This window comes from Echiichthys vipera, assembly GCF_963691815.1.
Source record: "Echiichthys vipera genome assembly, chromosome: 5".
Lineage (NCBI taxonomy): Eukaryota > Metazoa > Chordata > Actinopteri > Perciformes > Trachinidae > Echiichthys > Echiichthys vipera.
Window position 1 is genome coordinate 25062876 of NC_139830.1, and position 13011 is coordinate 25075886.

At 42.1% G+C, this 13011-nt stretch overlaps 1 protein-coding gene across 1 annotated transcript in view; it reads right to left on the bottom strand.

Annotated features, from left to right (window-relative positions):
- arhgap42b (Rho GTPase activating protein 42b) overlaps window positions 1-13011 on the bottom strand; it is a 78380-nt gene that overhangs the window by 18398 nt on the left and 46971 nt on the right. Inside the window, exons 4-6 of the mRNA XM_083914541.1 lie at window positions 11770-11841; window positions 1094-1195; window positions 756-866 (exon numbers count right to left, since the gene is read on the bottom strand). Coding sequence (XP_083770667.1) covers window positions 756-866; window positions 1094-1195; window positions 11770-11841 — 285 coding nt within the window. The remainder of the gene's footprint in view (window positions 1-755; window positions 867-1093; window positions 1196-11769; window positions 11842-13011) is intronic.

A 13011-nucleotide genomic window follows, 5' to 3' on the forward strand; every position in this document is an offset into this window, starting at 1 on the left:
AAAAAACTTATCCCATCTATAACATGGAGGATCTCACAAACAAAGCTGCTCTCAGTCAAATCCTCAGACACAACCACTGATTTTATTTCTAGGATGAGGTTTGTTATAGTGAATGTTCAAGGATGGACCATCTTATCTGTGCCCTGATTCATCACAGGCAAGGTTAAGCATTGTCAGTTTTTTTCCACCACTACCTAGGGCCTGGATATTTACATTTCTGGCTTTGGATCTCGGTGAGGTGAGCTGCAAGTAGCTGTAAACAAATGGGGAGGGATTTTCTTTTTCTTTTTTAAACATTGACTTTGCTTCCATCTCACATTCCCAGACATTTAACACCAGGAGATCATAATGTTTCCTGGCAACTTCTCCGCTAAAGATGTTAGAATTGACTCCACACATGTAAGATAGGGGCTTTTATAGAGGTGTTGATTTGCACTTGTACTCAGTCTTGTTTCTGTTTGACATCAACCACTTTATCTGATTTTACCCACTGCCTTCCACAAATAGATCGACTATATTACAGATAAATTGTTATAAAGATGACCTCTGATTGTAAATGCGCCTTCAAGATGCAACAGATATTTGAAAAGCCACTTCCATCAGCAGTAAGAACAAAGATTACATGCCATTTTAATTACAGTCCACTTAAACTTATCTTTTAACTAAATATTTAGTAAAAAGGCAAAGTAATCACTGCATCTTCAATATGAGTTTAGCACTAACAAAGAAATATGTAGAAATTACACTTTTCTTACCGGCTCAACAAACTCAAATTTCTTCTTTTCTTGCACTTCTTGAATTTTGAAAACATACTCAAGGGACGCGTCATAGAAGAGCTGTCTCTCCTTATCAATCTGCGTGTCAGCCTGAGAATGAGCAAACAAACCAGGGTCAGTGCCATAACAAAGGCTGGGGTCAAACAGGGAGAGCAGTGGACAGCGGGTTTATCACCACCTGGAAACAGTGTGTGCTTAAGGAAGTAATGAGCAATGAATATTGCACAAACAATAGCTTTGTTTTCAGGGAACACTCAGCCGTAAAATAGCATTATTCAAAGACATGTTGGAGGATCAGAAATTCATTTTGGTTTTACCTCCTGCAGATATCCTTCCTTCTTTTTGGATGATAGGTTTAGGTGTCTCTCAAGCGTGGAGTAGTATTTCTCTGTTTCCTTATCAAATTTCTTCTTCCCCTCCTAAAAAGGCCCAGAAGACACATTAAAAAACATTAACCTAAAAATGTGTCATGTATTCCCGATGTGGGAGTGTAGTTGTTTCACCTGCCACTAGGTGGAGGTCTAACTACATTTTGACATGCCATTTTAAATCCCTGTCAATAGATTATTACAGGTCATGAAAGGGGCATATGACTGTGTAATGACAGCAGACAATGTCGGCATGGTCGATAAGGACTATTCAATATCAATAGGGCAATATACGCTTTTATTATCACAGTGGGGACAGAAGTTCACGGAAAAATGCATAACAGTATATATCATCAATAGCATAATGCATATGGCACCGTCACTGATGGGGCTGGCTGGATGCTGTTTACATTATCCTTCCTTGTTATGCTCCACCTGCAAAGACAAGTCAAGCTCTATAATCACGAGTCCCAGGATTCAGACAGGGTTTCCCAGAAGGCTCTGAGTGAGGAACAGGAAATGGATTTTTCATGCCAGATGCCCATCTACAAAAGCATATGGACTAAGAGATTGAACATTTCGCCCCAAAAAGATCCACTTCACAGGCCTTAATCAAGCTCTGCCCAAGCAGAGAGAACCTGTTTGTGTGTGGGTATTCAAGTGTATCATCTGCAAGTCTGACCTCTAAACCAAGCTTTGCCCACTTAGTGCCCAGGTTGCTATGCAAACATTCATAAAAGGGCTAGTGGAGGGATAATATATATAGGGCGGTGTGGAAAGTGTGAGAAAAGAGTCAATGTAACCAGATCCTGCTTGTTTGTTTTCATTCCCATGGCCCTGAAATTTAGCAAGTCTAATCTACTAGCTACTGATATGACCTAGAACAGTGTTCTGCCTCACTAACTCCCACAGCAGTTAAACACACTGGAGGAATTCACCAAGAGACACTGTAACCCTCCTACATAACTATTACAAGTACACCAGAAAAATCAATACATAATTTCATGTAGTAGCATCTTATTTCCATCTCTTGTCATATGTGGCCCGGGAATGATCTTTCCAGGAGTGGGGAGAAAAAAAAAATCAATTGTGTCTATGCCCACTGTTTCTCTTCCACATAAATGGAGAGAAAATAAACAGGTGTAGAGTAAAATAAACATATGATTAAATATGATATCACGCTGACAGGAAATGCATTTCCCTTAAGGATCAAGTTTTTTTTTAATAAAGAACAAAAGAGAGCTTAATGTCATTGTGACTGCTGTTGACATTATTTTGTGAGCATGTATACAACTGGAGCCCTGGGGAAAAAATACCAACACAAATGCTCATGAGTACTGCAGACACACACACACACACACACACACACACACACACACACACACACACACACACACACACACACACACACAGGGGATCACATTAAATTAAGCTTTAGGTTTAGCTGAGCCCCGCAGTCACAGCAGGAATCTCCCAGCAATGCTGACCAGTGTGAGAGCGTGCCAACACTCCTCACAGAAAAAAGTAATTTGTACGTCTGGACTAACTCTTTCACACTTACAAAGAGTGGGGAATGACTCAGCGCTGCAGTGAATCTGTGAGGCAGAGCCAGCCTGATTAAGTCACCTAAAGTGTCTTGCTTTGTTTTGATCCGGGCAGGACGTGTATAAACTGGCACTACCGTAATGATACCCTAGCGGAACACCAGGTGTTTGTTGGTTTGTCCATGTGGCGAATGGAACACCCCCTGGATATGTTTGTGCAATCAGAGTGGAATATGAGCGACTTAAAATGCAAAGACTCTCTTAAAGTAGGATGGAGCAGTGCAGGCGAAGGCTTTGAAGCCCAACGCGTGGCGGCAGAGGACATAGATGTGGATAGATAATACCCCCAAAGAACATGAGAAGGGAGTTTCTGACACAAACTAATGCCAACGCCCCAGAGTAATCAGCTGGCTGGCAATGGATGAAGCCGAAGCACTTCCCAACACTCCGCGGTGCACAAAACACACATGAACCTACCACTTGGGAGATTTCCTCATCTGATTGCTTTGTTCACCCTCATGAATAAATCAGATGCAGGAAGAGAATATTCTGATGCAGATTCCTCTGTAGTAGAATTTATAACTGGCAAATCTCATGTTGCTGTTAAGAGCCCTTTGATGCCAGCTGTAGGTTGGGTGAGTTTGCTAATTGCTAATATAACTTTTCAGGGAGAAAAATGATGCGAAAAACTGCAGGCAGCTTTTCTTCTGGTCATCAGGTGTTCTCAGCGTGCTAAAGAAAGGATGCTGAGAACAGGCAAGAAGACGGTAGGAGGAATATTTGGAGACTGGCCGTACATCGCCAGTTTTGACACTGGCCCTAACAAGCCTCAGGGCCGTCATTTCTGAGCCTCTCGTCACCATAGTAACAGATGTAAGCAGCGAGGGCGGTCGAATGTGCCTGTGTGTTTGTGTGTGTGTGTGTGTGTAAAGAGGAAAGAACCCCAGATATCACACACTACCACACTACAGTTCCTCACTTCCGTCCAACACCCTGGATGAATGCAAACATCAATGGCTCGCGAGGCATCACATGCAGCATATTTCACCACATGTTCATTTTAAATGGATTCTCTGAGCAGTGACATGAAAGGGAGAACTCTCCAACCTATCTCGATGAGCTCATTAGAGAAAGCTAATTGGAGCAGGGGTCCAGGATGGCGATTAAATAGCAATAGCTGGGTTATTTTGATGCTCCACCACACATGAGCTGGTCTCGCTTCCACAGGGCAAGAAGAGAGAAAACAAGGCTTCAGCTTTAGTTAAATTACTTTGCAGAAAAACGCCTTCCTTACCTGAAATCCCCATTCCTGAGGAGACATCACAGACAGCAAGAAGCTGGCCAATTAACATGAAATAATTGTAAACATCTGCTTCTGAAGAGTTGAAAAATAAATACCCAATCTTTAAAAAAAAACATAGTGTGTGCAAGGCAAACTGCAAAGCTTTAGTCTAATCACTTATCGGTCTCTGCTCTGACAAATTATGTAGTACATGTAAAGTAATAAAAATAAAAGTACAAAAGCCTCCACTATGCATACATTGCTGCTAAACAGGAGGTTATTAATGTCAGCATAGCTATGTTCTAATACATCCAGATCATAGACTGTATAAAAGAAGTGGATGCAGCTGCTAGGTCTGCATTAATTCTTTCTTTCTAATGGCCAGCAGGAAGCAAACTGAGCACTGGTTGCTCAAATAAGACTGATTGTATATGGTCGCCATGGTAGCGACATGATAGGCTTAGCAATATATATATCCATGGTGTACATTTAAAGGGGACCTATTATACTCTTTTTTCAGGTTCATATATGTATTTTGGGTTTCTATTAGAACATGTTTACATGCTTTAATGATCAAAAAACACTTTATTTTTCTCATAGCCTACTTCTCATGGGTGCAGCACCATCTGTCTGAGACGCTCTGTTGCAGTGCCGGTCTCTTTAAGCCCTCCTCCCAAAAAGCCCAGTCTGCTCTGATTGGTCAGGCACTTCCTGGTCTCCGCTCTGCTATTCTGCTGTCTTCACACTACTGCAGAAGACTGACGGCAACTGAGTGTATAGTGGGATTTTCTACCGTCAAAAGTCAAATAAAGCATTCTAAACCAAACACAACTCAACCTGACATGTTGCAGCAGGATTGTGACTGTACTGTCTCGTTATTAAAATAAAACTGTCAAAGTGGAAGTATAAACAGAATTCTATCTGGTTTCAAGTTTATGTGAAAATATTTCAATATACATTAAGCATTTCAAAATGATGCACGATAAAAATGCATAATACTCCTGAGTGACTATACTTTCAGGACATGGAAATGGAAACATGGTCAAGGGCACGGCTGTGTAAAAATCGTGCAAGAAAGAATTCACCTTTCACCGGAGCGCTTCAGCCCCCGCTCCATCCCAATGCCGAACATGTTGCAGCTAACGTTGGCACAGACAATACTGAACATGCTGCAGCTAACATTGGCACAGACAACGCTCCCAGGAGGGACTGTCATTAGTTGATGGATCATTTTTGTTTCTGTGTTTTTGAAAACATGGGAGAAAAAGCACTCTATGTTTAACTGTTTTATGCCAAGGATATTATTCTAAACATTTTTGCAATGTTAGGTTTCCACTTTTCTTGAATATGCCGTACTAAGCACTGTTTTATTTTAAGTCAGATATCAAAATCCATTTAAACTGAAAAATGTTGCTACTTGTGTCAAATATTGATATGTGATTAATCGCGATTCATTAGTTACAAAGCCTCTAATTAATTTGATTGTTTTTTAATCGTGTCCCAACAATAGTTTGTATACAAACTGATTGAATACAACTTGCTTTTACAAAAATCCAAGAAGCTAATATATTTACAGTGGATGGCTGCTGCCTTCAAACAGGTAAAGACCGACCTCTCAAGGTCTACTTTGACTGCTTCATGAAATTCTAGTGATCAGGAGAAAAAGTAATTACTTTCGGAAAGATTGTTTTAATGGTGTTTCTGCTTTACAGAGTAAGACAGTGGGAAATGACAGACATGAGAATAATAGAAAGAAGTTTAATTTGTATCACCTTATTCATGGATTTTGTTGTTTATGCAGCATAAAGTTGCTGCAGTTTTTTCTCACTGTTAGGTGGTGTTTTTGTAACCTGACTCTCGCCAGATGAATTTCGTTCCCATCTGGGATCGTTCCACAGCAAAGTGATTTCAGGAAGCTGGGCCTTATCAAAAATCCTTGCATATTACTGGATAAACCACTTGTCCGTCATCTTTATTGACGTACTACTTCAACTACTCACATCGAAAACAACATGTGACGCTAATGAGAGAGACGGGCGAAAACATCGTTTCCACCAACAAAAGCCTTCAGAGCAGTTCTCGGGTGTTCTTTTAAAGAAGAAATATATGCTAGATTGGACAATACAAATGAAATAGCAGCATTGATGTTGACGCATGCTTCCTCAATGCGAGCCGCCATTGTTGTCTGAATTACAAACAGTCGCTTCTTCGCTACGTCACATCTATAAAACCCCGCCCGGCGGTCCTGATTGGTCTGGCCATTTTTTGCGGAACCTGAAATCCCTCTTCAATGGAGCGGATCCAGATGGTTGAGTGGAGCTAGGCGGAGTCAAGACGGAAGCAAGGCAGAACGAAAGTCATCTGGCGATAGTCAGATTAGTGTTTTTGAAAACTATTGCAGTTTTATTGTCTTATCACAGTGTGCATTTCTTATTGTTGTATCTCTGTTTAAATCAATAGTATATTAACTGACAATCTTAACAAAGTCTAGGTAACATGTTCTTTAAATCCCCATTTCATCTATTCCATATTGACCATCTGATGTTTTAAGTACAACTGAGATAACTAAGGTCGCACTCACACTGTCCATCCGTACCGTGCCCAAACAGGTTTTACGGGTAAAGCCTAGTTCGTTTGACCAGTGTGAGTGCAACTGCACCGCGCTTAGCTGCGGACCGCTTGCCGGCCACAGACCGTTTGGGAGAGGTGGGCTTTTGTAAGCGCGTTTACACATGTACGAGCACGAGCGTGCACATGTGTACGAGCACAAGCATGACGCCTACGGTGGCTCTGACGTCATTTCATGTGCACCTGTTCGGACATAGAAAAAGAAAAAGAAAAAGACGGACCATGTGCGGACACTTAAAACGATGGCGGTGAAAGGTTCACGTTGGTGTGATGCGGAGGTGGAGTGTTTACTGCAGATTTGTTCAGATGAAAATATTCAAAAACAGTCGGACAAGACGCACAAAAACTCTGAGGTCTATGGAAAGATTTAGAAACAAAGCGACGCATCGCAATGACGTCAATCAATGCGTGTGACGTGTTACGGCGTGATGATGTATGGACAGGCAAGAAGCATTCGCACGAGGCCCAGGCAGTGTGAGTACAAACGGGCCTGGCCCTCAGGGGAGAGGGAGGGGAAACAGTCTAAATAGTTAAGTGCTCAAAGTTGGTAGGGTTGGGCGAACGGATGAATATATCGGCAATGGCTGAGTGGGGGGCGATTTTTTAGCCATTGTTATTTTATTTTGATACTTTAATGGTCTGCTTTGGAAGAACGAGCCACCACTGCACAGAGTCAGACAGCTGCTCAGCAGGAGGTGGGGAGGTGGCAGGGTAACAGTGAGGAAAAACAGTTTTTAGAACCAATATGTTTACACATCTTACTCCTTACCCCAAGTGAAGGAGTTCAAGTACCTCGGGATCATGTTCACGAGTGAGGGGACGATGGAGCGTGAGTTTGGCCGGAGAATCGGAGCAGCGGGGGCGATGTTGCAGTCGCTCTACCGCACCGTGGTGACGAAAAGAGAGCTGAGCCGGAAGGCAAAGCTCTCGATCTACCGGTCAATCTTCGTTCCTACCCTCACCTATGGTCATGAAAGTTGGGTCATGACCGAAAGAACGAGGTCGCGAGTACAAGCGGCTGAAATGGGTTTTCTCAGGAGGGTGGCTGGAGTCTCCCTTAGAGATAGGGTGAGAAGTTCAGCCATCCGTGAGGAACTCGGAGTAGAGCCGCTGCTCCTTAGCGTTGAAAGGAGCCAGTTGAGGTGGTTCGGGCATCTAGTAAGGATGCCCCCTGGGCGCCTCCCTAGGGAGGTATTCCAGGCACGTCCAGCTGGGAGGAGGCCTCGGGGAAGACCCAGGACTAGGTGGAGAGATTATATCTCCACACTGGCCTGGGAACGCCTCGGGATCCCCCAGTTAGAGCTGGTTAAGGTGGCCCGGGAAAGGGAAGTTTTGGGGTCCCCTGCTAAAGCTGCTGCCCCCGCGACCCGACCCCGGATAAGCGGATGAAGATGAGATGAGATGAGATGAGATCTTACTCCTTAAATTAAGGATTTATTTTGACAAAACCAGTGTTGTTGATTGTTGGAACAGTGGGAAGACAGTTTTGGTGAGTTTTAATTTGAGTCTGAATAAACTGTGTTTTACGATAAGTTAACAAGCAGATAAAGCTTCTTTTGGTGAGACTGGCAAAATCTATCGCTAGTTGACAGTTACTGGGCTGACAGTGGCCGGTTGGAACATTTTAACATTAGCCCAACCATATCAGTTGTCAACAAAAAATTAATCAATTTCAATAATCAATGAAAGTCACTCTGTGTAAGATTTGAAGGTTTCCTACTTTTGCACTATCTGATGGTATTATCCCAACTAACCAGTGGCCATTAATATCCCAAAGAATATTATAAAACAATAATACAATACAATCAGCATAATTAAAGACAAACATGAAAGAAGGCACAGCTTTCAGTCATGTCCCTGAAATAGGTACTTACCTAAGTCCACTGACTTATCAATACACCGTGAGGTCAATCAAAGTATAAAAATGTACCATATATTTCTGGATGATTGAAAATCTTAGTGTAGCCCACAGCTGGCGTGCATATCTCCAAACCACTTAAATGCATCCCATTTTCCACGGTGTCTTGGTTAGCATATTTTGGAGTTTCATAGCAGGAATGCAAATGTCATTTCTGCCTCTGGAGACCATAACTAGCCAAGACTCATCTGATGTCTGTGCACCCTTTGTAGGATGAGGACAGCTCAAATTATCGTGACCATCTGACTCCCATCTGGGTCTGTTTGCACTATTTCCTCACACTCAGCTAGAGTGAGGACCCCTATGGTGCCCCTAATGCTGAAGACCCTTAAAGGGAATATAATATTGTCAGGAATGCCACCCACCAGTTAGACAGCCCCTGCTATTTTCTTGAGAAAGTGTCCCTGGGGTCTTTTTAAATTTTAAGGCCTTAAAGAATCTGACTTCCAATAAACACCCACACACCCACACACCCACACACACACACACACACACACACACACACACACACACACACACACACACACACACACACACACACACAAATAGTGTGGAACCAGCTTTAGGCATTTTAGTTTGTGAAAAAATCTATAGCACTTAGAACAGCAGGACGACTTGAGAGTTCAAGGTTGAGGACTAAAGGTAGGCACACACCAAGCCGACATGAAAAAATAGTGGCTACAAGGCCGATTGTTGCTTCACCTTGCCTCGCCCAAAAAGTGGAACTTGTAGCCCCTAAAACGGAGACATCTGCAAATGCTGCTTACCCCTTCTTTTGAAAACTGTTGCAATTTTGTCTGGACGGAATACAGAGACTTTTTAAAATGATGAAGCAGACACCCATGTTCGCATCAGCCTTGACTACCTGTGGGTAATTTAACATGGAAAATGATGAGCTATTGCTGACCTTGTTGATGTATCCTGCTGTTGTGCTGTTAAATTCTGTATTTCATAATGCTACTAAAGCCTCTATGAGCAAAAGGCAAGCTATCGGCATACCCCATGTTTACACTGGCACATGCATGCTCAGTATATGAATGGTCTGGGATATGCATTTTTAGGCATGTTAGTATGGACAGAGATTCTGAAACAGTAGCAAAATGCTTGTGCGGATAGAGATTGTTTTCATCTTAAAACAGTGGGGGTTTTATTGGTTTTTATTATGGTAGTGTGGATGTAGCCTAAGTTGTAGGAGATCAGTTAATTTAGTGGAAGAACAGAAAAGCTGACTCTGTTGATGCAGTGACACAGTAGATGTACCCTGATACCAGGACAGATTTTGATTCCTTTTTTCAGTTCTGAAAGTATTGTTCTTTGCCTGGGAAGTTTACAGCTTTCAGCTCACAAAAATGTATCTGAAACTGAAAAAAAAGTGTTACAAAAATTCCACTTCTACATCCCGGTTTGGCAGCTAGCACATACAGTATGGTAAATCCATGTTCCAGTGGAAATACATGATTGTTTGAATTCTTGTGGCCTTCTTGATATGTATTTGTTATACGCTGTTTGAGGCTTTTATTCGAAAACATTTGGTTCAACCTTGTGTTAAGCAGACTGTGCCTAATATGTCCTGTAGTGCTGCAGTCAATCTGTTGGTGTGTTATGGCCATGGGAGTGTTGTGCTTGTGCCTAAGAAGCTGATACGCTGGTACGTAACCTCAGTGGGATTACTTGCAGTATACCCAAATAAGGCAAGGGCTCCTCGTTTGTCCATCTGACGTACTCAGACATGAAGCGCAGTAACTGGAAGGGTCAGGCAGCCTGCAGATCTCTCCAGATTCTCGGAACAGTGGAAAGTTGCTCGGCCACTCGTGATGTCTGCCTTTTATCTCACTCTAGTTGGGCTAATGTCTAGCGGGGGATGGGCCGTAGGAAGAGAGAGCCATTAGGAGGAAGTGGTCGGAGGAAATAAGAGGTAGTGAGAGTGACGGGGGCTGTGGCTTTTAAGAAACCATTTTATAAACATAGAGTCAGTGCAATAAAACTGAGCACTGTGATGGGGGACAGTGAGAGAGAGATGGCAGCAAAATGTGCTATTTCATTATGGTAGACATAGTGATGGTTGAACCATGAAGCGACAATGGTTATTTAGTCCAGGCAGTAAAAAGGAGAGTGATTGATGTCCACACCTCAACACTGTGAAGAGAAATAGTTCCTTTGAATTGTAGCTTGGCTTGTAAAGTCACAAATGAAGTTTGGTAAAATGACTACTTTTGCAGACCAGTGGCTGTCAGGTCATGTAAAATAAATCAAGATGAGGCTGGAATGTCCCTCACAGGGTCTAGGGCTATGTAAAGAAGTGCAAATGAGTCACAGAGTCCAGTGTAGAGTTAGCACTGCACTAAGAAACTCAGTGGGAGATCTGTGTAAGGGCCCTCGATCCTACCAGCAGATTCATGTGTGATCTCATCAAGGGAAAAACCACAAACAAGCTGCTGTACTTTCATTTTATGCCTTTGCGTTGGCCAGGAATGAAAGCATGGCTTGTAGCAACAAGCCCACACTGTTCATTGCAGTCAACTCCGGCTTCAACAACATATCCACTGTGAAACCAGGATGCCTTCAAGCAACTCTCTGCAGAGCCCCTGCTGTTATCAATCCTCTATGTCCAATAGGTTAGGGAGGAATGCTGCAGTGCATGTAAGAGGATTACAGTAATGTGATCATAAAACATATATTATTAGAATATTAGACACTGTAAATCAGGTAATCAGGTTGTAAATGCATTCAAAAAGTCTTCATCATACAGAAATATCTTTGATTGGAAAACGGTCCTCAGACGTAACACTGAAGACTGTCTTTGCACATTTTCATGTGGGATTTAGCATGAGGTGTTTTTGCCTGGCCGTCAATGTGACGGCTTTTCTGTATAAAAACACCTATAGAAAGAGAGTAATAATGTGGTTTTCACAATCAAGTATATAATTCATGTGAAATGAAAATTGCACCTACAGCTCCATTTGTGAACAAAGACAGATAATCGTTTCGTTAAAATGGTGCCTTAACCTTGACTTAAACTAGCTGCCCTAAAAAACGGATGACTGTATTCACAAGTCCTAATACCTTTTGCTATCACCCTCACAAACTGCATCTTTTTTGTTTGTATCAGTCCGATTAGAAGTGACACGTCCCACAAATTAATAATTGAAATTCTGTAGGAGAGATGAATGGGGTGAAGACGAGAAGCAACAGTGCCAGAATAAAATATCCTTTGCTGTTCAGATGATAATTGCATGTGTAGGTTGTCTCCTACCTTTGCAGCACCGATTTGCTCCTTCCGAAATTTTTCCAAGGGAGTAATCAACACATCATCTGCATTCTGAATCTGAAATTAAAAATAAAGAAAAATACAGACAGATGTCAGACTAAGAGATGTGATCTAACTGTTACCTTCTGAATAATTCAAAATAACTATTAGATGGAAAAATATCACAAAGTTTAATGTAGTCCATTTTACTGAAAGGGTATTGCTTTACCAACGAGCAGAAAGTGTATGACACAGGAAACTGTAGCACAGAGAATTATCCATCCCAATACATTGAGTCCAAACACGAGTGGAGGACAGCGCAATCTCATTCATTAATATCTCTTAAGCCTGTGACAATGAACAATGTGTAACCGTGAGGTACCTCAAATGAGTACAGGAGCGATAAGAGATAGAGCACTCAACAATGGTTCTACTAGATAGAAGAAAATGGAGCATTTGTGAGCTGTGAAGCACCAGCATTATCAAACCCCGCTGAAATATAACACAGCACAGCAGATGAAAGAGCTTTACAGCTATAGCCTGTGAAGCATTTAAATGTTTGAGGTATGTCTCCACATATTGGTGACCTCTCCTGCGTCATGACTGGAGTAAAAGGTCTCTCCTGGAGTCTCTTCCTTCTCATTCCAGACAGAAACAGATTAGGTGAGATATATTGTGTCAATTACAGTCTACGCCCAATCCTTGCGAGTGAACATTTCGGAAAGGTGCCATTAAGATGATTTCTGAATTTCCGGAAGATGGGCTTTCACCCACCTGAGATCAGATGACATCAGAATGGTGAGGCTGCTCTACAGGAGGCACTGTCACAAATTACATGGCTCTTAGGTTGATGTAAGGTGTTATTCTGTGGGGTGAGTATATGTGATAAATTCAGAGCTGAGGTCTGTAATACTTCTATGATACCAGCACTAATTTAGAGGTGTCGGCTCAGATGGACTATCAGCTCCCCCAGTCCTCCGAACACACACACTATCTCTGGATAGAGTTTTTGTTTTGGACCATTAATCATGGTGCATTTTTATTGTCCCAAAATAACCCTGTCAGCTCCATCACCCAACGAGAACAAGGGACTTCAAAAGGAAACTACAATCTGTCTGAGACTGCACTGTTTCTGTCTCCTTTTATATGCAGTGTTATGGGATGTTGAAAGCTTGTAGTGTACATTTGTAGCTTTGTTGTATAAATGTACTTCAAATACACTGTCATATTTGTGGTCCTTGAAATATA